The sequence below is a fragment of the Stenella coeruleoalba genome (assembly GCF_951394435.1).
Source record: "Stenella coeruleoalba genome assembly, chromosome: 4".
Classification (NCBI taxonomy): Eukaryota; Metazoa; Chordata; class Mammalia; order Artiodactyla; family Delphinidae; genus Stenella; species Stenella coeruleoalba.
Window position 1 is genome coordinate 147064957 of NC_137149.1, and position 25024 is coordinate 147089980.

Genomic DNA, 25024 nt, shown 5'->3' on the forward strand with positions numbered 1-25024 from the left:
TCTGTTGCCTTGTTGCTTCTCTCCAGTGACGCCGGGCTTTTGTGCACAGCCCTTGATCTGTTGCCCATCTTGAGTGTGTGCAGCTGTGAATGCAAGATTCCCATCAGCCTCAACTTAGCCTTCCAGGAAGGGATTTATTCGGTTTCTTTTGATGGAATTTCACAGACGGCTCTAAATCCCCGCTCTGCGTGATAGCGCGGGCCTCTTAACCCTGGTGGGACTGCGTGTGAGGCATACAGAGACCTCCACCCCGCCACCCAACCCCGTGGCTCACACAGAAGCTGGTCTTGTTTGGCATGGGCTCTGAGGACTTGTCATCTGTGCATTTGCTTGGCCCCAGCATTTTGACAGTAATTGTTTTCAAAGATGTACTTATCTCAGGTAACGATCTTAAACAAATCTTAAAGGATTCCTCGGACTTAGAACTTTATCATGAGAGCAAAAAGATGCGCTGAGAATGACTGTACATACAGGTCAGGAACCACATATGATTTACCCACCAGCTAAGGCCTAGGATTTGTCACCAAGACTGCTCACCTCCCCCAACCCTGCACCCAGGGCCCGCTTCCATCCCCTGCCCGTCAAGGTCAGCTTCTGAGTCAAGCCCCAGACTTGGATACCTTATCAACGCAGAGCTCCAGGCAGCCCCTTCCAATCAATGAGACTCGGCTGGAAGTGACGTTTGAGCTGATAGATACACAGACACTCCATGCCTTGAAACAAGCCCCTAATCACAAATAACACGTGAGCACCTGTGCCATGAATTCACACCTCCTCGGTAGGGAGCTGGTCCATTCCTCAGTGCGATGTAACCCAGGGCGACGTCTGCATCCGCGTCCTTTTCTGTCTCTGGCTTCTTGTCCTTGGTAGCCCTTGATCCCTTCCCCGTGACGTCTGTGCCTGTAAGAGTCCCACCAACGTGGCACTTTGTTTCTGTCTAACCTCAGAGATTCCCCGGTGGCTCCCACCGCGATAACTCAGAACTTTGATTTTAAGCACAAACCTTCACCTAGTGGATTTTTATAGCCAGAACAGCTGCTCTTCCTAATTTCCTGCTCTAGGTTCCAGTAAGACCGGCAGCTAAGGAAGCTCGGGCACCTGCAGTAGACTCTCGGTAACATGCCTGGGGCAGCTGCTTCCTGCCCGGGAATGGTCTCTCCTCTCTGGGGCACTGGGAAGGGGTCTATAGATCATCTGGATTTGGGTAGAAAGATAGTAACTTCCAGGCTGAGTGACACCTGAAAAAGTTCCCACATTGCAGTGGACAGTGAAAATGACAACATCGGGTCTCTCTTCTGGGTCTTTCTATGTTTGGCTATTTCCTGCTCGGATGTGGGGCTGCAGTGCAATGATGATACACGCGTAATGAACCAGTAAGATCACTGCTTTTGTTACTGTCTCAGATGTAAGAGCAGTACATTCTTCTTTTTCTTTTTTTTAATGGATTTGGTCTCTGCCAAACTATGTGTGTTGTTTCTGCAACAGTATATGGAGACCAGTGAAACAATTCCTTTGGTTTCAGACTGAGGAGCGTGTCTAAGTGGTTCGTAGCTGGGTTCGTAGTGGTTTGTAGCTAAGTGGTTCGTGTCTCCCTCCCCTGGCCTTTCTTTAACCCAGGTCTCCCAATGCCTGTTTTCTACTCCTGCATCTGACCTCAGGGCCAGATGATTTGACACTTGGTTTTCCCACAAAAACAATGCGATACTGGACTTGAGGACTGACTCTTCACAGGTGTGGTCCCAAAGACAATATTAAATCGGTGAATCATAACAGCTATTACCACCAATATATCACACGGTATAATACCTTGAGCGATGTGTAGAAGATAATGAAGAGAACCGTGGGGACGCGCCAATAATATATTTATGTGGGATACAGTGTCATATCATAAAAAGGAAAGTTTTCGAGGCTTTGAAACTCCTGCCTCCTGTTTATCTGCCCCAAATTCCCATGTTATGAACACAGAGGGCTTCTCTGAGTTTCATGGACATGGGAACAGACTTCCTGATGGATGTCGAATAAATCAATCCAAGGTCGGCGGCTTTATGAGACATTTTTCTCACTGCGAATTTATTTAGAGAAAGTAAACATAAAAAGAGCTCTTGCTGTGGGAATGTAAATTGGTGCAGCCACTATGGGAAACAGTATGGAGGTTCCTCAAAAACTGAAACTACAGCTACCGTATGATCCTGCCATCCCACTCCTGGGCATATATCCAGACAAAACCATAATTCAAAAAGATACATGCTCTGTATAGCTGATTCACTTTGTTATACAGAAGAAACTAACACACCATTGTAAAGCAATTACACTCCAATACAGATGTTAAAAAAAAAAAAGATACATGCAATGTTCATAGCAGCACTATTCACAACAGCCAAGACATGGAAACAACCTAAGTGTCCATTGACAGAGGAATGGATAAAGAAGGTGCACGTATATGCAATGGAATATTAGCCATAAAAAGAATGAAATAATGCCATTTGCAGCAACATGGATGGACCTAGAGATTGTCCTACTGAGTGAAGTATGCCAGACAGAGAAAGAAAAATATCATATGATATCACTTATACGTGGAATCCAAAATATGGCAGAGAGACGTCCCTGGCGGTCCAGTGGTTGAGACTTGGTGCTTCCACTGCAGGGGGCATGGGTTCGATCCCTGGTGTGGGAACTAACATCCCGCATGTCGTGCAGTGCGGCCAAAAAATAAAATAAAATAAAATATGACAGAAACGAGCTTATTTATGAAGCAGAAACAGACCCACAGACATAGAAAACAAACTTTTGGTTACCAAAGGGGAAAGGGGGAGGGGGAGGGATAAATTAGGAGCTTGGGATTAACATGTACACATTACTATGTATAAAACATAAACAACAGGGTCCTACTGTATAGCACAGGGACCTATATTCAATATCTTAATAATAAACCGTAATGGAAAAGAATATGAAAAAATATACATAACTAAATCATTTTACTGTACACCAGAAACCAACACAAGTGTATATCAACTATACTCCAATAAAATAATTTTTTTTTAAAAAGAGCTCCCGTTGACTATTTACTATGTGAGGGAGGCACTGCGATCGGTTTCATCTTACAGAGGAGGGGTCGGAGATATTGACAGCTGAGGCCCCTTGCCTGAGGCCGTACAGCTGGTCAGGGATGGAGCTGGGATCTCAGCCCAGGCCGGGAGCTCAGGGACTTCGTGGGAGCCCAGCGTGTGTGAGAGGAAGTGACAGGAAACGAAGTTGGAACACGGGGCTGGAGCCGCTGGGTGAGGCGCTCATCAGGGCGAGCGCTTTTCCGCGAGGCAGTGTCCGCCCGGGTCAGTCCCGGTTGCCTTGTCTCCTAAGGGCCCGTCCTTTCTTCACGGGGCCTCAGGCCTCTCCCTGATCCCCACCACTCTGCGTCGTTTGCACACAGATGCTGCATTCATCATAGTAAAATGAATCATCGGTAGTGGATATACCCACATATTTGACATAATAAGAAAGGGCTTAGTAATAGTTATTTTCTTTTTTGTTTCTTTATTAAATCTTAAAATTTTGGGGGGGAGTATAGTTGATTTACAATCTTGTGTTAGTTTCAAGTGTACAGCAGAGTGATTCAGTTATACATACATATATATCTATTTTTTCCAGATCCTTTTCCCTTATAGGTTATTACAAAATATTGAGTGAAGGTCCCTGTGCTATACAGTAGGTCCTTGTTGTTTATCTGTCTTATATTTAGTAGTGTGTATATGTTAATCCCAAACTCCTAATTTATCCCTCCCCTCCCCTTTCCCCTTTGGTAACGATAAGTTTGTTTTCTATGTCTGTGAATCTATTTCTGTTTTGTATATAAGTTCATTTGTAATTTTTTTAAAGATTTCACATATAAGTGATATCATATGATATTTGTATTTCTCTGTCTGATGTACTTCACTTACTATCATAATCTCTAGGTCCATCCATGTTGCTCCAAATGGCATTATTTCATTCTTTTTATGGCTGAGTAATATTCCATTGTATAAATGTGCCACATCTTCTTTATCCATTCGTCAATGGACATTTAGATTGTTTCCATGTCTTGGCTACTGTAAATAGTGCTGCAGTGAACACTGGGGTGCATGTGTCTTTTCAAATTATGGTTTTCTCTGGATATATGCCCAGGAGTGGGATTGCAGGGTCATATGGTAGCTCTATTTTTAGTTTTATTATTTTCCAGTTTCTGTGTAATAAGCACTCTAGAGTGCTTCAAAACATATCATTGAATATTATCTTTGGCATTCTGGAAAAAAAAAGCAGACAGTAAAGTTCCCCCCCTAAACTGTACCTTCTTTCCAGCCCCACCCTGTGCATTCTCCCAAACCCACTTCCACACGACAGCGTCCCGGAAAATTTTCAAAATCACCTAGAAAAGAGAAGTATTGTTGGTGTGGAGTTGATCAGTATGTAGACCACCAATCACACATTTTAGAATTTCTGGGTGTTTTTCTCCCCCAAGCTTCTCATTTACCTTTGGGTTCGTTTGGGCGAATCACAAACAGTCTCATTAAAATTCGTAAGATCTCACACTCCTAATCTCCAGATGTTATTATCAATATAGAAGACTTTTGAAAAATAATAAAGCTTCCTTTTCCAACCAACTTATAAGAGCAAAATAGAAAATAGCTTTCCTAACATCAGGAGCGCCTTGGGGTGGCAGCTGTTTCTTTCCCAGACGGGTGTGTGTTTATCTCTCACTTTATATTTCTTAGAGTTATTTGCATCCTAACAGTTTGTCATTTAATATAAAAATAATTACATTAGCACCTTTCATCCTTAAGTGCTGTGTAAAGTAATGGCTTTCCTGGTACCACGGGAAGCCTCTAGTAGGGGAGGGCCACATGCTGACCGTCTATGAAGGAGAAGAAGCCTTGGCTACAGAAGCCAAGTAACCCTCCTTTTTCTTGAAAATAATATATTGACATCATCAACCCCCTTGTATGCAGGTGTTATATCTTCTCCATTTTATAAAACCTGGCTTTATATAGGATTCCTCAGATAAATGGAAGGAACTTACTTGTATCCGAACTCCCGGAAAATAAGTTTTTAAGTTTGATGCCTCCTTTCTGGAACAGACCATGAAAACAACAAGCGAGGCACGTATCACTGAGATGCACTCTCCGTGCTGTGTTCAAAGCCATTCCGTGAAGAATAGCGGGTTTGGAGGGAGAAGCATCTCTGCTGATAGCTGGGGACACTGCCACTCCACATGTCACCAGGCATCCCAGCCCCAGCCAGATGTGGGCTTCCTCCTTGTGGCTGTGAGTTTATGGACGATTATTGGTGAATTGGAAAAAAAGACATCCTAATGTTCACATCTTTTGTTAGGATGTGGAAATGTGAAAAGAAAGAAAGAGAGAGAGAGAGAGAGAGAGAGAGGGAGAGGGAGGGAGGGAGGGAGGGAGGGAGGAAAGGAGGGAGGGAGGGAGGAAGAAAGGAACTCAATGTAATTTAGAGTCTAGTGAGTGATTTTATTCCTAATTAAGGAAGGCTAAAAATACACCATGGTGGTTACTAGCTTTTGTAAGTCTTGACATGCGTCTTGAGTTTGCATCTCAATGTAAACATCACCTTTTTAAAAAATTACACTTCTTAAAGTTAGTATTAAGCATATGCCATAGGTTTTCAGCAAATAGTATTTGATGATGATAGGGAGATAGAAAGCTAAGAAAAAGTTGTATAAATTAGAATGGGGTCTAGTAAACCTGACGTTGGCTCCACAGCCAGGGTCCTTTAAATTTACTGTCAACAATTTGGAAACTTGCGCGTGATCTAATATCCCAAGCACAGTTGGCTAAAATACCAGGACGTATGTTTTCTAAATCTTGGCTTTTTAAGATCTTTGGAGGAAACTCTAATAGCATTATAAATTTAGGATTATACTTTTCCCTGCTATTCATGTACACCACTTCCAGGGTACCTCCGCTGCTTTGACAAAAACGCATAGAATGCATAGCAGTCTGGAGATATCTGTTCTCTTCCCAGGACTGAACCTAGGATCCAAGAAATCTTAATTGAGCAAATTGAAAACAACCCATTCAATAGAGGGGCCCCTGGTATGTGGTCCCCCTGTCTCTGGACACAAAGAAAATGGCATTGAAAATAAGTGCTTTGCAAGCCTTGTGGGCTCCTGCAGCTGGGGAGGAATTCGTAGGAAGTTTCTCTGTGCTGTGATCGTTGTTGGAGTTTTTGGTGAGACAGTTGGTCTCCACAGTGCCAGCCACGTCCCAAACGGCTGTAAGCACCTTCAGGTCTGAGGGCTGTGTCTCATTTGGCTTTATACTGACAGCATCCACACCCTCCGTGCAGTGCTTAGCACAGGGTACATGATCATCAAGAAATGATGGGAGACGGAGACTGAAAGCCCATTCTTTTCTCATTCAGAGTCTTTGTTAAGAGACCAAGTTGCAGAAGGGGGGGGGAGATGAGCTTTTAAGCGTGTGTGAGATTGAGAATTCTTTTCCTCCTAGCTTATTCAATAGTCATTTGAGAACTACTTAACCTATATTTTTTTTTTTTACTGAAACTTAGTTATACTGTTATGTTCACAGTGCCTGAGCTACCACCCCCAGTGTAATTCTGTGTTGTAGAGCTAATTGGACAGTTAACTTGGGACACTCTTCCTAACCTTTGAATTAACAACAGTGTCAACACATTAGGAAACTCCAAGCGTAAGAATGGTCACCAACCAGGCACTTGATTATAGTTCAGAAACTGTGTACTGGGCACAAGCAGAGACTCGGGAAGCTCCCATGTCGCTTTTCTGTAGGTTGAAGAGTTGAATCTGCTCGTATTTCAGACCCTGGTAGGGACCTTCTGCTAACTCTGGATAAAGGGCTGGTAGCAGAATGATTGGTTACTCATCACATATCCTAACAATTCCCAACAGAATAAGTTCTAGTCTTGCTTTAAAATAAAATTCTAGTGTATCTTGAATTATCACGTGAATAAGGAAAACATGAATCTCTCTGGGGAAGTGCAGAAAAAATAATAGAAATGTGCCTTCTCTCTGAGAGTAAGTGAGGCAGCGAGGATTCATAGTGCTTTTCAGGGCAAATCTATGCCTTAATGAAAAACCGAATATGCAGAAGTAGCCAGTTGAAGAAATTTTCATCTTCCCTCTTTTCTTTCTTTGCATGGTAGTCTGCCTACTATTCTTTATAATGTCTCAGTTTTTACACCTATAAAACGGGCATTGCATTAGTTTTCTGTTGAGCATGACCCAATACCACATAGCATCTTAAAGCAACACCATTTATTTGCTCACAGTTCTGTAGGTCAGAAGTCCCGGGGAGGCCTGGCTGGGTTCTCTGCTCAGCACTCACTAGGCTGGATGCAAGGTGTTGGCTTGTGGCTGTGATCTCACCTGAGGCCTGGAGGCTCTTCCGAGTTCATGGGGTTGTGGCAGCTTTCAGTTCCTTGTGGTTGTAGGACTGAGGTCCCATTTCTCTGCTGGCTGTCAGCCAGGGACCAGTCTCAGCCTTGAGAATCTGCCCACATACCATAGCTGTGGTGCCCTCCATCTTTAAAGCCAGCAACAGACGTTCTCTCTCACGTCCAAATCCCTCTCATTCTTCAAATCCCCTTTGCCTGGAAGAGCCCGGATCCTTTCAAGAGCTCACCTGGTGAGGTTTGGGCCACTGAGGATAATCTCCCTTTCTTATAGTCAACTGATTTGGGATCTTAATTACATCTGCAAAATCCCTTCACAGCAGTACCTAGTATTTGGTTGAATATCTGGGAGAAGGTGTATATACCAAGGAGTGAGAATCTTGGGGGTCTTTAGAATTCTGTCTTCCACAGGGATAATAACAATAACTTAGAGTGTTGTTAAATGGATTAGGTGAGATGTGTGTAAAGCGCTTAGCCTAGTATCTAGTACAGACTCTAGTACAGTCTCAAGAAATGGGATCTAGTATTATTAATGTCTCTATATACTGTATTTTCTTGCCTAATGGATTTTTTTTTTAGCTCACTTTATTGTTTTTTTATTTTTTGGCTGCGTTGGGTCTTCGTTGCTGCACACGGGCTTTCTCTCTAGTTGCAGTGAGTGGGGGGACTCTTCACTGCGGTGCATAGGCTTCTCATTGGTGGCTTCTCGTTGCGGAGCACAGGCTCTAGGCACGTGGGCTTCAGTAGTTGCAGCATGCGGGCTCAGTAGTTGTGGCTCACAAGCTCTAGAGCCCAGGCTCAGCAGTTGTGGCGCACGGGCTTCATTGCTCCGCGGCATGTGGGATCTTCCCGGACCAGGGCTTGTACCCGTGTCCCCTGCATTGGCAGGCGGATTCTTAACCACTGTGCCACCACGGAAGTCCTGGATTTTTAAATTATGTTATGATAAGCACATTAGAAACATAATGGAATATGTTTCTCATTATCTGGATACTCCACAGAAAACATACTGGGGCCAGAGTCAAGGAACTCATGAAACTTAATGTTTAGTCTGTTTGCTGAAAGTTGACGTACTAATTCAAGTTAAATAAACAGTGCAGTAAAAAAAAAAAAAAAAAAGGGAGACCAGGATATAGTTCACGTTGGTACTGAGCTCAAGCTCACATACAATGCGGCATAAAATGAAGTATGAGCCACTGCCTTGTTCAATTTTTGTTTTTTAGTGAGAAAAATGCATCACAGAATCCGTGCCTTGAGCACTGACATTTTTCAGAGAGAACTGTTTTGTTTCTACTCCTACTCTGAATATAAAATGAATGCTTCAAATGCGCCATGTACACAAAGGCTTGAAGCCCCCCTTTCTCCCTTCAATAGTTCCAGTCTAGAATAGGCAGCATTATGCAATTTGGTGACCCAACGCCAGCAATGAGAATGCTTCTCACTGGCTGTGGGAAGAAAGACACCTAAGCGGTTAACAGTAATATTTTGCAAATGGAAGCAAGTGAAGAAAAAATTACATTAGCATAAGAAAAGGTAGCCTTAGGGGATTTTCCACTCCAATGTTTGGTACTAAGAGCTCTATGTTACAAAGGAGGAGGATGGCGAAGAGAAACTCTAGTGTCCACACATTCTTGAAACGCATTGCCATTGTACTCATTCTGCTGGCGAGAAAGGCCTCATCGTTACAGAGATGGAAAACGGTCCTTTCTAGTAAGGAAAGTCAAATTGGACATATTAGGGAAAACTTCCTGAGCTAAGTATAGCAAGAAAGCAAGAGGATTCCTCAGTGATGGCAGTTCTAGACTAGAGGTGATTTGGGATTAAAAATGACATTTTTAAGCAATGATTTTCATTGTTAACTAGAATGGGCCCCAATGTCTGTGATTAATTTAACTCAAATTTAACAGCTCATTTCAGAAATTGTGTCACATTCACAGTACCTGAATGTAATTACCAGACATATCCCTTTAAATTAATACCTAGACTTATTTAAAGGTTGCTTAATAGGGAATATCCAGTTTCAAGTTATGATTATTTTCGCTAGTTGAAAACAATCTTTTTTTTTTTTTTTTCAGATTCCACATGTAAGTGATATGATATTTGTCTTTCTCTGTCTGGCTTACTTCACTTAGTGTGATAATCTCTAGGTCCATCCTTATTGCTGCAAATGGCATTATTTCATTATGGTTGAGTACTATTCCTTTGTATATATACACCACATCTTCTTTATCATCTGTCAGTGGTCACTTAGGGGGTTTCCATGTCTTGGCTACTGTGAATAGTGCTGCTATGAACACTGGGGTGCATTTATCTTTTCGAATTATGTTTTTCTCCAGATATATGCCCAGGAGTGGGATTGCTGGGTCATATGGTAACTCTATTTTCAGTTTTTTAAGGAACCTCCATACTGTTCTCCATAGTGGCTGTATCAATTTACATTCCCACCAACAGTGCAGGAGGTTCCCTTTTCTCCACACCCTCTCCAGCATTCGTCATTTGTAGACTTTTTAATAATGGCCATTCTGACTGGTGTGAGGTGATACCTCATTGTAGTTTTGATTTGAATTTCTCTAATAATTAGTGATTTTGAGCATCTTTTCATGTGCCTGTTGGCCATCTGTATGTCTTCTTTGGATAAATGTTTATTTAGGTCTTCTGCCCATTTTTCTATTGGGTTGGTTGTTTTTTTGATATTCAGCTATATGAGCTGTTTGTATATTTTGGAAATTTATCCCTTGTCAGTTGCCTCATTTGAGTTTGCTACTTTTTGATGTTACGAATATAGCATCCTGCATCAATGTAAAAATGCATTCCAAAACTGAAGTGGAGGGCTTCCCTGGTGGCGCAGTGGTTGAGAATCTGCCTGCTAATGCAGGGGACGCGGGTTCGAGCCCTGGTCTGGGAGGATCCCAGATGCCGCGGAGCAACTAGGCCCGTGAGGCACAGCTACTGAGCCTGCGCCTCTGGAGCCTGTGCTCCACAACAAGAGAGGCCGCGATAGTGAGAGGCCGGCGCACCGCGATGAAGAGTGGCCCCCACTTGCCGCAACTAGAGAAAGTCATCCCACAGAAATGAAGACCCAACACAGCCAAAAATAAATAAATTAATTTTAAAAAAATAGACAAAACTGAAGTACTTTCGATAATCCTTATCACTGTTTCCCAACCCTAGTATGGAAAATCGAGAAATGATTAAGGCCCCAAACCCTTTTCAGTATAAATTTGACCCCCCCATTTCCCATGTTTATGCATAAAATGTGTCCTCCATTGACAGTTCCTGGGGAAAAGAGGCCAGTTTATAGTCATCTATTCAGTTATGAGAGAGAATTTCTATGCACAGGGAAGGGCACGGGGATATGTTTTCATGTGAGAACTAGTTCTAAACAACCAAATATTTTATCGGTGTTCTGTGAAGCTTTCTGAAAGGAGCATTCAGAGCTAGACTGCACCACAGGCTGTCTGTCACCCGGCTCTTTCCTGTGCTCTAGCCACCACATTTCCTAATTCTGTGAGGGCAAGGTGAAGTGGAAAGAGCTGAGCTGTTTGAATCTAAGTGCTAAATTGTGGTTTTGCATGCCTGCTGGTGTAGACACAGAATCATTAGGAGCTTAGCGACTGGGGATGACACTCTTCTTGGGACCCAGCACCTGTCCTTTGACAGAGAGGGAAGGGAAAGCACAGAGGCTCAGAGTTATTTTACCTCTTATGCCTTTTCCTCTCAGTTCAAAAATCAAAAGACCATCTTCTTTCAACTGAACTTAGCATTTCCTGTTTAACTGCTCAACCTGACCTCCTTTTTGACCAGGAACCCAGACTCTCAGACATGTTTGTGCCCAGTGACATTGGAATCAGGGGACTTAATTCATGTTCTTCCTTTTACAGTATGAAGAGTTCAGTCAAGCTGCCGTTGAGAAACTAAGCCACAGATACCAGAACCCATGGTAAGCACATACTAATACATTTTACATCAATTAATTAATGTGTTTCCTTCCTAAATTAGGAACAGGGTTACTATTTTAAAACTTTTTATGTCCTATAGGTTTCTTTGTATAATTATGAATTTTTATTCCTCATAAACAAAATGTTCACTATCTACTAGGTTTTCATTAAGGGGAGGAAAGAGGTGGGGCAAGCATGGTGAGAGCACAGTGGAGAAAAAGGAACCAGCCTGTTAAGAACAGCCACTGGACGGGTCCGGTAGCTTTAACTATATAAATCTTTCTGTGGAAGAACAAGAATATAATTTTTTTGGTTAAAAAAAACCCTTATGAGACTTCCCTGTTGGCACAGTGGTTAAGAATCCGCCTGCCAATGCAGGGAACATGAGTTCGAGCCCTGGTCTGGGAAGATCCCACATGCCACGGAGGAACTAAGCCCATGTACCATAACTACTGAGCCCACGTGCCACAACTACTGAAACTTGAGCACCTAGAGCCCATGCTCTGCAACAAGAAGCCCACGCGCCGCAACGAAGAGTAGCCTCTGCTCGCCACAACTAAAGAAAGCCCATGCGCAGCAACAAAGACCCAACGCAGCCACAAATAAATAAAAATAATTTAAAAAGTAAATAAAAAAATAAAAATTTAAAAACCCTCATTTCATGCTGTTGGCCTAGAAACCATCATAACGGGTCATGCTGGTTAATAAACGTAGCCCTACTGAAGTCACAGCATGGCTTGAATTGACACTCTCTTAAAGCAGCTGGTAACCTAAATTAAACATGCCTAGTGCAAGGTATGTTCAATTACGGGAAAAGCAAAACCTAGGCGTGTCATCTAGATGGAATATATAATTCAGATTTCTAAGAAAGGGATCAATCAGCATTGCTCTTAAGGACTGCAGATTCAATAATGTCTTTGTTCTCCTTAGACTTTTGCAGGTCAGGGTTTCTGGAGCCGACTTCACCTCCTTTTTAATCATTGAAGATTCCCGTTATTAGCATGGACAAAATTAGTGGCTTTTAGTCTGTTTCTGCTGTATCACCACAACATAAGCTGCACCAAAAAGAGACAAGACCATAAACCCCATGTCAAATGTCTATTAGTTACTACGATACGATCCAGGACAACAAAAGATATCATTGCACAATTCCTACAACTTACAAAGCATGTCCTATGTTTAAAGCCGTGGAGAAATAGTTACAATTATTGCATGCAAAGCACATGTTCTCATTTAAATATTCCACTTCATTTGTTCAAATAACATTGCAAGCACCTATTTACAAATACCCTATCAAATATTTCTAAGCATAAACAACAAAAATAATGAAAGGCCATTGAAAATCACAGTAACTTCAACAAGCATTGGTGATACAAGTGTGAACATCTGCTCGACTTATTTAAACATAAAAAACTTGTTGGAAAGAATCTGAGGAATATTGACACTTTGAGCATTTTCCTTGGATGAAAGAATGTTGGCTGCATTCACTTGTAGGGAATATGACATGGATTGTACCAAGTCGTGAGGATGCAAAATGTTTATGAGAAAGACCTTGTACCGAGGGAATTGTGGATTCAGTTGGGAAATTGTAGATAAATATACAGATCAAAATTATGAAACCAAGCTGCATATGGTGAGTACTAAATTCCTAATGAAGATAATTATAATTAGAAAATTATAACTAGAAAAGTTTTAAAAATTTAAATGTAATTAGAAAATGATAAGTAGAAAAGTTTAAAAAATTAAATACAATTAGAAAAGTTACAAATTTTTAAATATAAAAAATTTAAATATAAAGTTAAAAATTAGATTTGCCCACAGCCTCTGGCTCGGGTCCTGTTTCTAACTAGTCAGGTGCCAGTAACCTGAACGCTGTCCTCTCGAGACTAAGCACAGCTGCTGCTTAAAAGCCTTCCAGGCCCCACCTTCAGGCTGGGGAGAGGATCTGGAAGAGAATGCTGACTCTGACAGGCCCAGGTGTGCCCACCTGCTTGCGTTCTCTCAGCTGGACCGAGGGCCATCTCCATCCTGGGCAAGTTTCGTGCTTAGCCTCCCCGACGGTTTTCATGTTCTGTCCTCTCAGTCAACTGCATTGACTCTATAAATCTAGCGCCTCCTGTGTTCAAAGCACTGCTAGATCCTGCAGCCACAGTGCTGAACAAGACAAGCCCGGTATATGCCCTTCTTGGAATTTGTATTCTAGGGAAGGGGAGAGACATTGAACAACTATGTCATACTGTCTTTCATGCTTTTAAATAATTTTTTAAATGACAGATATAATGCATGCTTATGGCAACAAATAAAACAATATAGTGGTATATTAAAGAAAAGTTAATATCCTGCCCTATTCCGTCCAGTTCATGATAAAACATTTCATTACAAAGAGTGTTTATGGGATGGAAAGAGAAGGTTTTACCAGGGACATCGACCTGGACTGAAGGTCAGAGAAGTGTTCACCCAAGAAGTAATTATTAAGTTGGCTTGGGAAGGTGAATATAAGATCATTCCTGGCCCAGGGAACGGCCTGAACAGGGCTCAGAGGATGGAAAGAATGTATCTAGTTAGGACCAGGGTGGCAATGGGAGGGGAGCAAGATGAAGGTCAGATTTTGTAGAACCTTGTGGCCAGGTTAGGTGGTTTGAATTTTAACCTGAGAACAAAGAGAATTCATTGGAAGATTTAAAATAGAAAGCAACGTAATCCAATTTCTTTAAAAAGATCCCTTGGAATGTTGGAGTGCTGTGTGGAGAAAACAATTGAAAAGTGACAAGACAGTTGTAGGAAGCTGAGCCAGGAGACAGTTTCATTGTCAACAGGTCCCTCTTGAGTTTTCAGTGTGCTTTGTAAACAATCCAGAATAAATTGTGATGATGGAGTCTGTGAGAAGGGAAGGATTTGAGCTGAGCTTTCAAAGACATGCAGGCTTTAAATAAAGAGAAAGGAGATGATGTTTGCTGTGACGATGGGGAGCAAGAATGTACTCGGCGATGGGATGCAGCGGATTTCAGCATTAGCGTGATTGTACAGGTGAAGGAATTGAGCTTCGGAGGCTAAGGTGCATGAAAAACAGAGCTGATATATCGGTCCAGCTGGACTGATGCTGTGGATCTGGGTTGGGACCTGGGCTTGGACCTTTTCCAAGGGCTCCCCAAGCCCTTGATTCTGATGATCAGCCAGGGCTGAGCACCACTCATGAGGACCGAGAGAGGAAGGGGAGGAGCCTGGGGGGCCGGGGCGCCCACACAGAGGACAAGGTGATGAAGGACCACAGAGCCTCAGAGGCAGGACCCTGAGGACAGCAGGAGGCTGGAAAAGCCAGCGAAGAATTCAGAGGAGGGTTCCATACGAGGAAATGGAAATCCCAGAAAACAATAACAGACAAATATTTGGAAGTTATCAGCGGTCTCAGAAAAAGCACTGGAGGAAGAGGAGGATGAGTTGAGTCAATACAACCAACACTAAAGAATTTTTGTCCATTGACTTAATAGAGGCAAGAGTCCACCCTGTTTTCAAGACCAGAAGTCCAGTCAAAGACAATGACAGGATTTCCTCCATTCTGGGGCATACTTTTAAAATTTAACTTTCTTGAAATCAGGATGTGTTTTATAATAATTGTTTATAGATGTAGGTAGGGCCTCTTTTTCTCTTCCCATGTAAAGCTGTTATTAAATCAGTGGTGTGTTCTCCTGTTTATTGCATCTTAAAGACCAGTAAAGATATACTTCAACAGACTTGAGATGAAGACCTTAATTAATAAACAGGGTCCTTGCTGTCAAGTAGCTGACAGACTCTCAAGACAGAGAGATGTAAACAGATTTCAATGCAGTATCCATTGATGGAGAATGATTGCAGTAAGTGGGTGTGGGTTTTCTTCTGAATTAAAGGAAACATTCTCTTGCTTTAAATACAGAAGTTTCTCTAGACACGTGACCTGATGACTAACTCATTTTTACGTGGTCTCTTCTGTTTGCAGTTGGGTGTTTTCCAGTATATACAAACAGTATGCTTAATTTCAATAAGAAGAATAAAAAGCACAGATAGGAGATGGCAGAACAGTTTACAGTCAAATTAAAAGAGTCAAATTATAAGAGAACACACTGCAAATAGTGAATGGGCAGGGCTTTTTGTTTTGTTTAAGGAGTAAGTGAAATCTGTAAGGATTTATTGCCCCACAATTATTGAAAATTGTGGGGCATGGAAATACCTTGCTTTCCTTTTCTCTTCCTTACATTTAACACAGAGCGTGGCATACACGGGTACTCAGTACATATTTGCTGAATCGGTGTAAAAGACAGATCCCAGTTCTTCTTGTACTCCGCATGGCACAGATTGGTATAGCTCAGGCTGGAAAAGCTGGATAACTTCAGGTCATGAGGACTTCCTGAGAGAGATGAAATGTAAGCTGGATTTAGAGGGAGCATTTTAGGAAAATCGATGGCTGCCTACCTGGGTAACCTTGTTATCCATGCAAATGAAAGTCTTGCTGAGATTATAAAATCAACAATCATTCACAGGCAAACCTCCTTCCAGAAAGGAGCTGCTGATATGACTCTGCCCTAATGTCACTACCAAGTTGCCTCTTTGCCACTCATTTGCCGATGTATAGATTTGTCTTGGGACTAACGTCTTAAGGACTGGTTCAGGTTCCCATGGACAGCCATTGTCAGTAGATGGTGGGGGTCAGGGTGTGGGTGTCAAGGAGGCTGCAGATTCTGAGGTGACAGTGATCAGACTAGGTGTCAGCCGTGCAGAGGAGAGCACTACGAGTTTTAAAAATCAGAATGAACTACAGCCTCCCCTGACTTTTCGTTGACTTGGGGATCACAGCTCTTTTCAGAGTGTTGGCTCTCCTAGTCCGCTTTCTTGTTTTCTGCCTTTTCATAATCAAGTGGTTTGTTAGCCAGTTCCTATCCTCAGGAGGTGCACAGCACGGCACAGCCTAAAGAGTGTGAATTGAGAATCAAGACAGCTGGTTTCACTAGGAATTTATCCTCCAGGAAAATAATGAAGGAGGTAAAGAAAGGTTTACCTAGAAAGGAGTCCCAACAGTGTTTGCAGTAATGCAAATTCAGAAATAACCTAATATCCCCCAAATAAGGGATTGTAAGCAGTGATGAAGTGGGATCTATAGTGGTTAAGTGATGTGGTACATATATACAATAGAATATAACTCAGCCATAAAAAAAGAATGAAATAATGCCATTTGCAGCAACATGGGTGAACCTAGAAATTATTATACTAAGTGAATTAAGCCAGACAAAGACAAATATCCTATGATATCACTTATATGTGGGATCTAAAAAAAATGATACAAACGAACTTATATACAAAACAGAAATAGACTCACAAACATAGAAAACAAACTTATGGTTACCAAAGGGAGAAGTGGGGGAGGGATATATTAGTAGGTTAGGATTAACAGATACACACTACTATATATACAATAGAAAACCAACAGGAACCGACTCTACAGCACAGGGAACTATACTCAATATTATGTAATAACCTATAAGGGAAAAGAATCTGGAAAAGAATATAAATATATATGTATACATACATATATGTATAAAACTGTGCTGTACACCTGAAACTAACATGATATTATAAATCAACCATACCTCAATAATAAAGAAATAAATACAAATATTAAACAAACAAACAAATATAGTTGATAAAGAAAAAAAAGTGCAGGGCTCTGAAGCAGACTTCCCGCATTCAAGTCCCCACTTTACCACCTGGTAGCTGTGACACCTTGGATGAGTTACTTAAAGGATTTATCCTCAGGTTCCCAATCTGTAAAATGATTAGAATCTACTCCGCCTGGTTGTTGTACAGATGTGTTGTTACACATACAGCACTTAGAACAGCACTTGGTACAAACTAAGTGCTCAGTAAATAGTGTGACCATATATTTTATCACCCAAAATAGGACACTTTTGAGAGTGAAACAGGAAGCTAATGGAACTGATCACTTGGACAAGAGGCTAACCTGAAGGTATCTTGACCAAATCAGGCCACTCTGTTAATAAACATTATCAATTAGTTAAATAAATGAAGTACATTGAAGTAATGTAACAAAATGCATTTATTACAATTCCTATTATATTGTTAGCAAAAAAATCAGTATAGAGATTCAGTATAGGAGAGAAATTTCATGCTATGTAGTTGAGTTAATCTTACAAAAGTAGAACAAAAAGTCCAAGAGACAGAAAAGAAGAAAGTGAAAAATACTAAAGTAAGAAATCAATTAAAATTAAATTAGTCTAATATCTGACTAATAGGAGACCTCAAAAGAGATCAGAGAAAACAGAAGAAAGAAAATCAATGAGAAAATTTCTCAGAAGGGAATAACATGAATTTCCAGATTGGAAGTCTCCACCAAAGCAAAATGACCACAACAACAAAACAACTGTGTCAAGGCATGTCACTGTGAAATTTCACTGCTGGGATGAAGCCTACTGTTAAGCCCTCCAGAGGAAAACTAGGACATATATAAAGGATCCAGAGTCAATAAGGCATCACACTTCTTGACAGCAATACTGGGCTCTGGAAGACACTTGCCAATGACCTCCCTGTCTGCCAGAAAGTGACTTTCAACCCGGAATTCTATACCCAACCCAACTATCAAGTGGGAAGGTTGAAAAGAGACATTTTCATGTATGTATGTACTCAAAAAAATGTATTTTTTCCTAAGAAGCAACTGGAGAATATTATCTAGCAAGACAATAGGGGGAAATCCGGGAAAGAGAAAGGAATATGATCCAAGAAACAAGAGAACTAACAAAGGTGACAGGCAAAGGGGATTCCCAAAATGGTAATGGAGAGAACCAGGAATGTGGCTGTACAGGGGCCCAGAGGAGGAACAGGGCAAGTGGGATCTCTCCAGGGGGCATTTACTGTGTACAGATATTGGGTGAAGTTCCAGAAGAAGCAAATGAGCTAAAAGTGGGTACTTTGGAGAAGAGAATGTTGGGACAGGGAGCAGGGAGAGACAGGGAGTATTTTTAATTATAAGCATTTTAGTACTATTTATTTATTATTTACATATTTTGTTGAAGTATAGTTGCTGTACAATATTATATGTTACAGGTGTACTTATATAGAGTAATCGTCACAATATTCACTTTAGTACTAGTTATATGTACATGTACCTAAATGATTGCATTAAAATGGAAAAAAAATATTACTACATTATGTACAAGCATTTTATCTTGATAAAATTGAAAATTAATTATAAAGTGGGAGAAATAGAAACTCAGTCAACTAGAGTTTTAGTAGTTAGGGTCCTAAGTTGAAAATATTTCTAATACTAGGGCTTTCAGTACTAAAGAAATAAGCACTGACCTGAATAAACTGGGCTTTCTGTTTATTCAGAAAGGTAGAAGGTGTGCCTGTATTTGGCATTAGTTAAGGGTTGTGTAGAAAATTGCCTGTTTTATTTCATAATGAAATACTGCCAAAGCCAGTTGTTGAACGAGCACAGACTTAATGACAGCCACTATTTAAAAATATATTGGTACATAAATGCTTGCTTTTTCCTTGGAGTTGTTTTCCTCAAAACGTCCATAAATCTTGACAACTTTCTATTTTTAAGGCTATCGGTGACTGGCACATTGGGGGGATTTCAGTGAACCTTAAGGAGCAAAATGTTACAATTTTTTCAGAAATTTATTTTATTGAAGTAGAGTTGATTTAGAATGTTGTGGTAGTTTCTGCTGTACAGCAAAGTGATTCAGTTATACACATATATACATTCTTTTTCATATTCTTTTCTATTATGTTTTATCACAGGGTATTGAATATAGTTCCCTGTGCTGTAGAGTAGGACCTTGTTGTTTATCCATTCTCTATACAATAGTTTACAACTGCTAACCCCAAACTCCCAGGCCATCCCTCCCCTACCTGCCTCCCTCTTGGCAAACAGAAGTCCATTCTCTATGTCTGTGAGTCTGTTTCTGTTTTGTAGATAAGTTCGTTTGTGTCATATTTTATTATTTTTTATTATTATTATTATTCTTGGTACGTGGCCTCTCACTGTTTTGGCCTCTCCCATTGTGGAGCACAGGCTCCGGACGCGCAGGCTCAGTGGCCATGGCTCATGGGCCCAGCCGCTCCGCGGCATGTGGGACCTTCCCGGACCGGGGCACGAACCCGTGTCCCCTGCATCGGCAGGCGGACTCTCAACCACTGCGCCACCAGGGAAGCCCTGTGTCGTATTTTAGATTCCACATATAAGTGATATCATATGGTATTTGTCTTTCTCTGTCTGACTTACTTCACTTAGTGTGATAATCTCTGCAATTGGCATTATATCACTCTTTTTAATGGCTGGGTAGTATTCCATTGTATTTTTTGAGATCATCAGCACCTGTTCCTCCTTTTGGCTAGTTACCTAAAAACTGCCTTTGTACTTCCTCCCCTGGACCCACCCACCCCCAGCCTCCTTCCCCAGCCTCTCCATCATTGTAGTGTCGGGCGAGGGCTCTCAGGAAGCTCAGGTGCAGTAGGGTCAGCGCAGAGCTCCCGTGCTGGTCACTGTTGTGTTGCCACACAGATAGTGGAGGCCCATTTATTCTTTCCGTAAATATCCAACTGCCAGCTCCATGCCAGGCACCGTGCTAGGCCCAGGGATTCAGGAGTGAACAAGACAGATAATTCCTGCCTTCCTCATATTCCATCAGGAGAGACAGGACAGAAACAGCCTAATGTCTGACTGATCATTTCATTGTAGGAGGTACCACATGGAGAAACACAGGCTGCGCGTAAATGTTTCTTGTTGATTGAGTAGATATTCCTCATCTCAGGGTGGAGCATTTATAGCAGAAGGATACCATGCAGCTGTTACTGAAAGGAAAGCCAGGGAAAGAAGAGTCAGTGCTGTTATTCTTGAGAAGAAAACTTCCTGGTCGATCACTTGATGTCCAGGTGGGGAAAATTCAGTTCATGTCAGAACGGGGCCCTTCACGGCAAAGTACCCTCTGTGGAACTTCCGAAAACTACCGAAGCCTGAAGTGTGTAAGAAAGAGGCACTCGCAATTCACTGGCCTATGATCTTCCCTTTCTCAGCATTTCGGATGTCAGAACGGTAGCTCTTAGGGCCTGTTTCAGGAGACAGGGTCTCCGAAAGAACAGCTGCTGGTCCTAAAGGAATAGGTTATGGTCTTGAAATCCAAGCACGGCCTGCAATCCAATACAGATGTTAGGCCCAGGCAAAGACAGTTTATGTGCTGCAAAGACGGCAGAAAAACAAGGACAAGATGTGTTACAGGTGTTTGGAATGTTTTATTTCGCTATCTTAGATTCAGTTTTTCAAAGCCATAAACATGCCCCAACCGTGGTCGTTTCGAACATGCTTATATTACTGTTTTTGGTGAAACTCGGTCCTTGTCTCCTCTGAAGAAAGAGTTCGACAAAGACACCAAGATTGCAAAGCAGGCCCAGCATTTATCAGAAGCACAGTACGTGTGGGAGAGCACAGGGACAAACTTGCAGAGTGAGGTGCACCTCATAGGGGCAGCTTAGGTTGTTAAAATGGGGTTTCGATGAGGGTGACTCCCCTTTCCTTCCCCTATGATCACATCATCTGCAATTCCTTATTTGGGCTTCCACCAGGCACCGTTTTGAATCTTTCCCGTGAGCGTCCAAGTGAGCGTCCATGTGGGGAGGGGGTCAAAACCGCAATGCTAATGGTATTATAATGATGTTACAACGCAGCCCAGATTACTAGAGGATGACTTGGGACCCCTTCTGCGCATGTGTCAGTCTGGGAAGTCCTCTTGACCGCAAGCATGAGGAGACTGCGGTGGGCTGCTTTGTCTTTCACCCAATCAGGGCGAGTCGTTCCTGTTGATAGTTTATCTCAAAGGGTCAGCATGAAACTGGCTGCAGCAGGTTAACCCGAGGCCCCTGTATCTCTTACCTCATTACCAACATCTATGGAAGTGGTTTACAAAAGATCAGTGATATCATGTGGCCTCCATCTGTCCACAGGACCAGATGAAGCAAAGAACAATAACCACACAGTCCATTTGATGTGCACTCTTTACCATTCTCTCTGCTTTTCACTATTTCTTTCACTTGTTCTTTTAAGCCTGCTCATAATGCCAGGTTTTCTGCAGCTGACAGAGTTGGGCAGAATTCCTCCATCTTGTGAAACGTAGATGCTCTCGGACCTCAGATCGCCTAAGGGGAAACAGTAACACCTGTCTCGTGGGGCTGTCGTGAGGATGAAGTGTGAGCGTGTAAGGCATCCGGAATGGATCTGACACACAGGAGGGTAGCTTCTTTCCCCGTTTTAAGAAAGTCTCAAAATGACTGTAGGATTCGCCACAACATGTATAGAATATGCTGCAGCGGTCACATTATGTTTTATGCTCTGAGGGTACAGAGGTCAGACGGTAGCGTTCAGCGGCGTTGGGAGTTTACGAGGATGCTATCCATCACTTTCAAAGGTGGCCTCGTCCTTGTAATATGATCCTCAAGAGGATACTGGGTTTAGCCTCTGTTATTCTAATTCTATGTCCAATAGTATCTCTTCTGTTCTTTATTCCATCCAAACTGTGGACAAGTGTGGCCCCGAGGAAGGAAGACACAGTTCCTGCCCTCAGAAAGCTTGTCGAATAGCTGGGGGAAAGAGACACCTAAATGAATAATCATACTAGAGTATCTTTGGATGCAGTGATAGAAATATTAAATTGTGCCTGGCACCATGCTTTGTGTTTTAGATACTTAAAGTGTAACAACTAAGTGCAATGCCTGTTACAATAGGAGTGAGTATTCTAGTGGGTGTCATGGAAACAGATGTCGGGGAATCTAAACTTTGGGGCGACATCAGGAAGGCTCCATAAGGTCCCCTGAGCTTGAAGGATGGGTGGAAGTTGGCTTCTAGGACAGTTATATTAATTAATTAATTTTGTTTCCATTAAAACTCCTGTATTTGTTTTATTTTAAAAAAATATACTTATCTTTCTTTTTTTACACTATGCTTTATTGTTTTATTGAAGTATAGTTGATATACAGTATTACATTAGTTTCAGGTGTATAGCAAAGTAATTCAAAATTTTATTGATTATACTCCATTTAAAGTTATTACAAGATAACGGCTGAATTTCCCTGTGCTGTACAATACATCCTTGCTGCTTATCTATTTTAGATAATACTGCTATATTTAGACTCCAAGATGTTATCACGAGATGGAACTTCACAGATCCAGACAAACTACTTTGGAGCGCATAACCATATATTTGACAAAACCTTCTCATTTCTAGCCTGTACGGCAAAGTAGAAAGATGGCCGAGTTTAAACAGAACACAGCGGCTGTTTTCTGTCTCGCAGCCTAAAGGCTAACGCATTAAAATTCAAAGAAGAATTACATGGTGGGTGGCAGAACAAATGTTTTCTTCCCTAAGGCCTTCGAGACAGATTCTCCCAGAATCGGAGTCACCCTTTACAGCTGTTCAGTAAGACACGATTCAGGCATCACCTCCTCCTCCAAATCCGCCACCACACAAAGCCAGCCCTTCCTCTGGCTTAGACACACAGGGCGACGAGAGAAACAGGAGAGCACTGCTGACGCCACGCTTGGTTTGGCTTTGAAACCATGTGCGTGTCTCACCTTACGTAAGTCATACAAGACGTGCACCTCATATCTGAGTTCTTATTTATAAAATAAATGTATTTAAATATAAAATGAAAAACAAAACCCCTAAATATGTACCCAGTTGATGGTTTAACCCACAGGGAGGAAATATTCCCAGGGATTGTGAAGCACAGTGATTTGAGTACAAATCTAAGGACAGAAAGAGCTGCAGAAAGCTTGGTGGGCGTGTTAGCTGTGCGAGTCTGACTCTGCTGTGCGCGTGTCGTGTGTGAAAGCAAATGGACAGCAACGTGGGGTTCTTATTTAATCATTCCTGCTGTGGTTGAGGCCAGGATTCTTGGAGTGGGAAAGAGGAAAGACAGATGTTAAGATAAAGCAAACCCTGAATTTGATTGGGATTATATATGTACACATATGTGTGATGCTGGAGGTTTACGTACATCTGGTTCATAGTTCGACTCACTGTAAAGGCCTAGATGTAGAAATCAACTCAGTAGCCGTGAGCTCCCCTAGTGCTCAGATTCTGCTCTTCAAGCACCTTTTCCACTAAAAGGAACTGGAGCTTCTCGGATCTGGAGAGGAAATGGAAAACATGAGCCTGGTACATCATGCCGTACCAGATAAGGGAGCTCTCCAGGACTACCGCAGTCCTGTCTGAGGGACTTGCAAGCCAAGCTTGCAGAGACTCCCACTGGCCAAACATAGGACAACTTGAGGGAAAGGTAATAACTGCAGTGGATTAATATACATCACACCTTCATACACACAGACGTGAACATCCGTGCGTTCACAGTGTCAGTTAAAAAGCCTCAACAAACTGATCGCATTGGAGGATTCCAATGAACCAACCTATTATTTTGAAAATGAGTAAATAAACGAAAAGGATCAAATATTAATTCTGCCTTTCTAATACAAACTGTACCACTGCAGACCAAAGAGAAGATGAATCAACTTAAAAAAAAAAGAAAAAAAAGGAATCTGGCTAATACATAAAGAAGTAACAGCAGAATTAGGCTGTCACCACTTTGCAAACTCAAGTGATGAATCTAGATATTGATCATGAGCGACCGCCAAACCCACAAAAAGACAAACGAGCCGATATTGTATATACGTCTTGATGGAAGGGCACACAACTACCTGGAAAGTTATTATGGACTGACTTGTTCACTCCCGAAATTCCTGTGTTGAAGTCCTAACCCCCCAGTACCTCAGAATGTGACTGCATTTGGAGAAAGTGTCTTCAAAGAGGTGATTAAATTAAAATGAGGTCATTAGGTTGGCCCTAATCCAATCTGACTGGTGTCTTTATAAGAAGAGGAGGTTTGAACACAGACACACACAGAGAAAAGACCATGTGAAGACACAGGAAGACAGCCGTCCACACACCAAGGAGAGCGGCCTCGGGAGAAACCAGTCCTGCTGACCCCTAGATCTCGGACTTCCAGCCTCTGTAATGGTGGATGCTACATTTCCGCTCTTCAGCCGCCTGTCTGCAGCACTGTGTGATGGCAACCCTAGCAAACTAACGCGGTGGTCTTGCCCCCAAAACCCAGCCTGACTTAGATCAAACCTCTAAATCCAACCAACACTGTACAGGAAATAAGATGATGGCAGAAAATATTAAATGACGACTTGGAGAGGTCAGTGTGGGAAATTTCATAGGACAAATGGAAACACCATTTTTATAGAAATTGTGTTTCTTCAACAAATAATGAGAAGGAGAAAGACAAGGAGGAAGAGGAGGGGGAGGTAGAGGAGAATAGAGATGGAGAGAACCTATGAACTAAAGGAAACGTGAAAGCCTTAAGCAATTACAGGTGTGAAGCTTACCTGTCTTCTGTTTCTAACAAACAGGCTGATAAAAAAGTCATAACATTGATGAGCTAGCCAGAATCTTGAATGCTGAATATTTGGTGAAAGTATTAAAATTTTAGGAGAAATAATGGCATTGTGATGATGTTAGCAAAAAGAGTTTTTATATCTTTGAGAGTCGATGTCTTGGCGGAGGGAGGATTAGTAAGTAAGATAGAGATTCAATAAGACTGGCTATAAATTGATAGCG

At 41.9% G+C, this 25024-nt stretch overlaps 1 protein-coding gene across 3 annotated transcripts in view; it reads left to right on the forward strand.

Annotated features, from left to right (window-relative positions):
- The window catches only part of SPMIP2 (sperm microtubule inner protein 2), a gene marked incomplete at its 5' end in the record, with an annotated part of 145292 nt that overhangs the window by 107632 nt on the left and 12636 nt on the right, over nucleotides 1-25024 (forward strand). For 2 of the 3 annotated variants that reach the window (XR_013828082.1, XR_013828083.1), the window contains 2 exons: nucleotides 11307-11365; nucleotides 12294-12706. Coding sequence is in view for 1 of the 3 variants with exons in the window: in XM_079919723.1 (XP_079775849.1) it covers nucleotides 11307-11365 (59 nt within the window). Of the gene's footprint in view, nucleotides 1-11306; nucleotides 11366-12293; nucleotides 12707-25024 lie in introns of those variants that run through there. The other variant, XM_079919723.1, reaches the window with a different exon arrangement.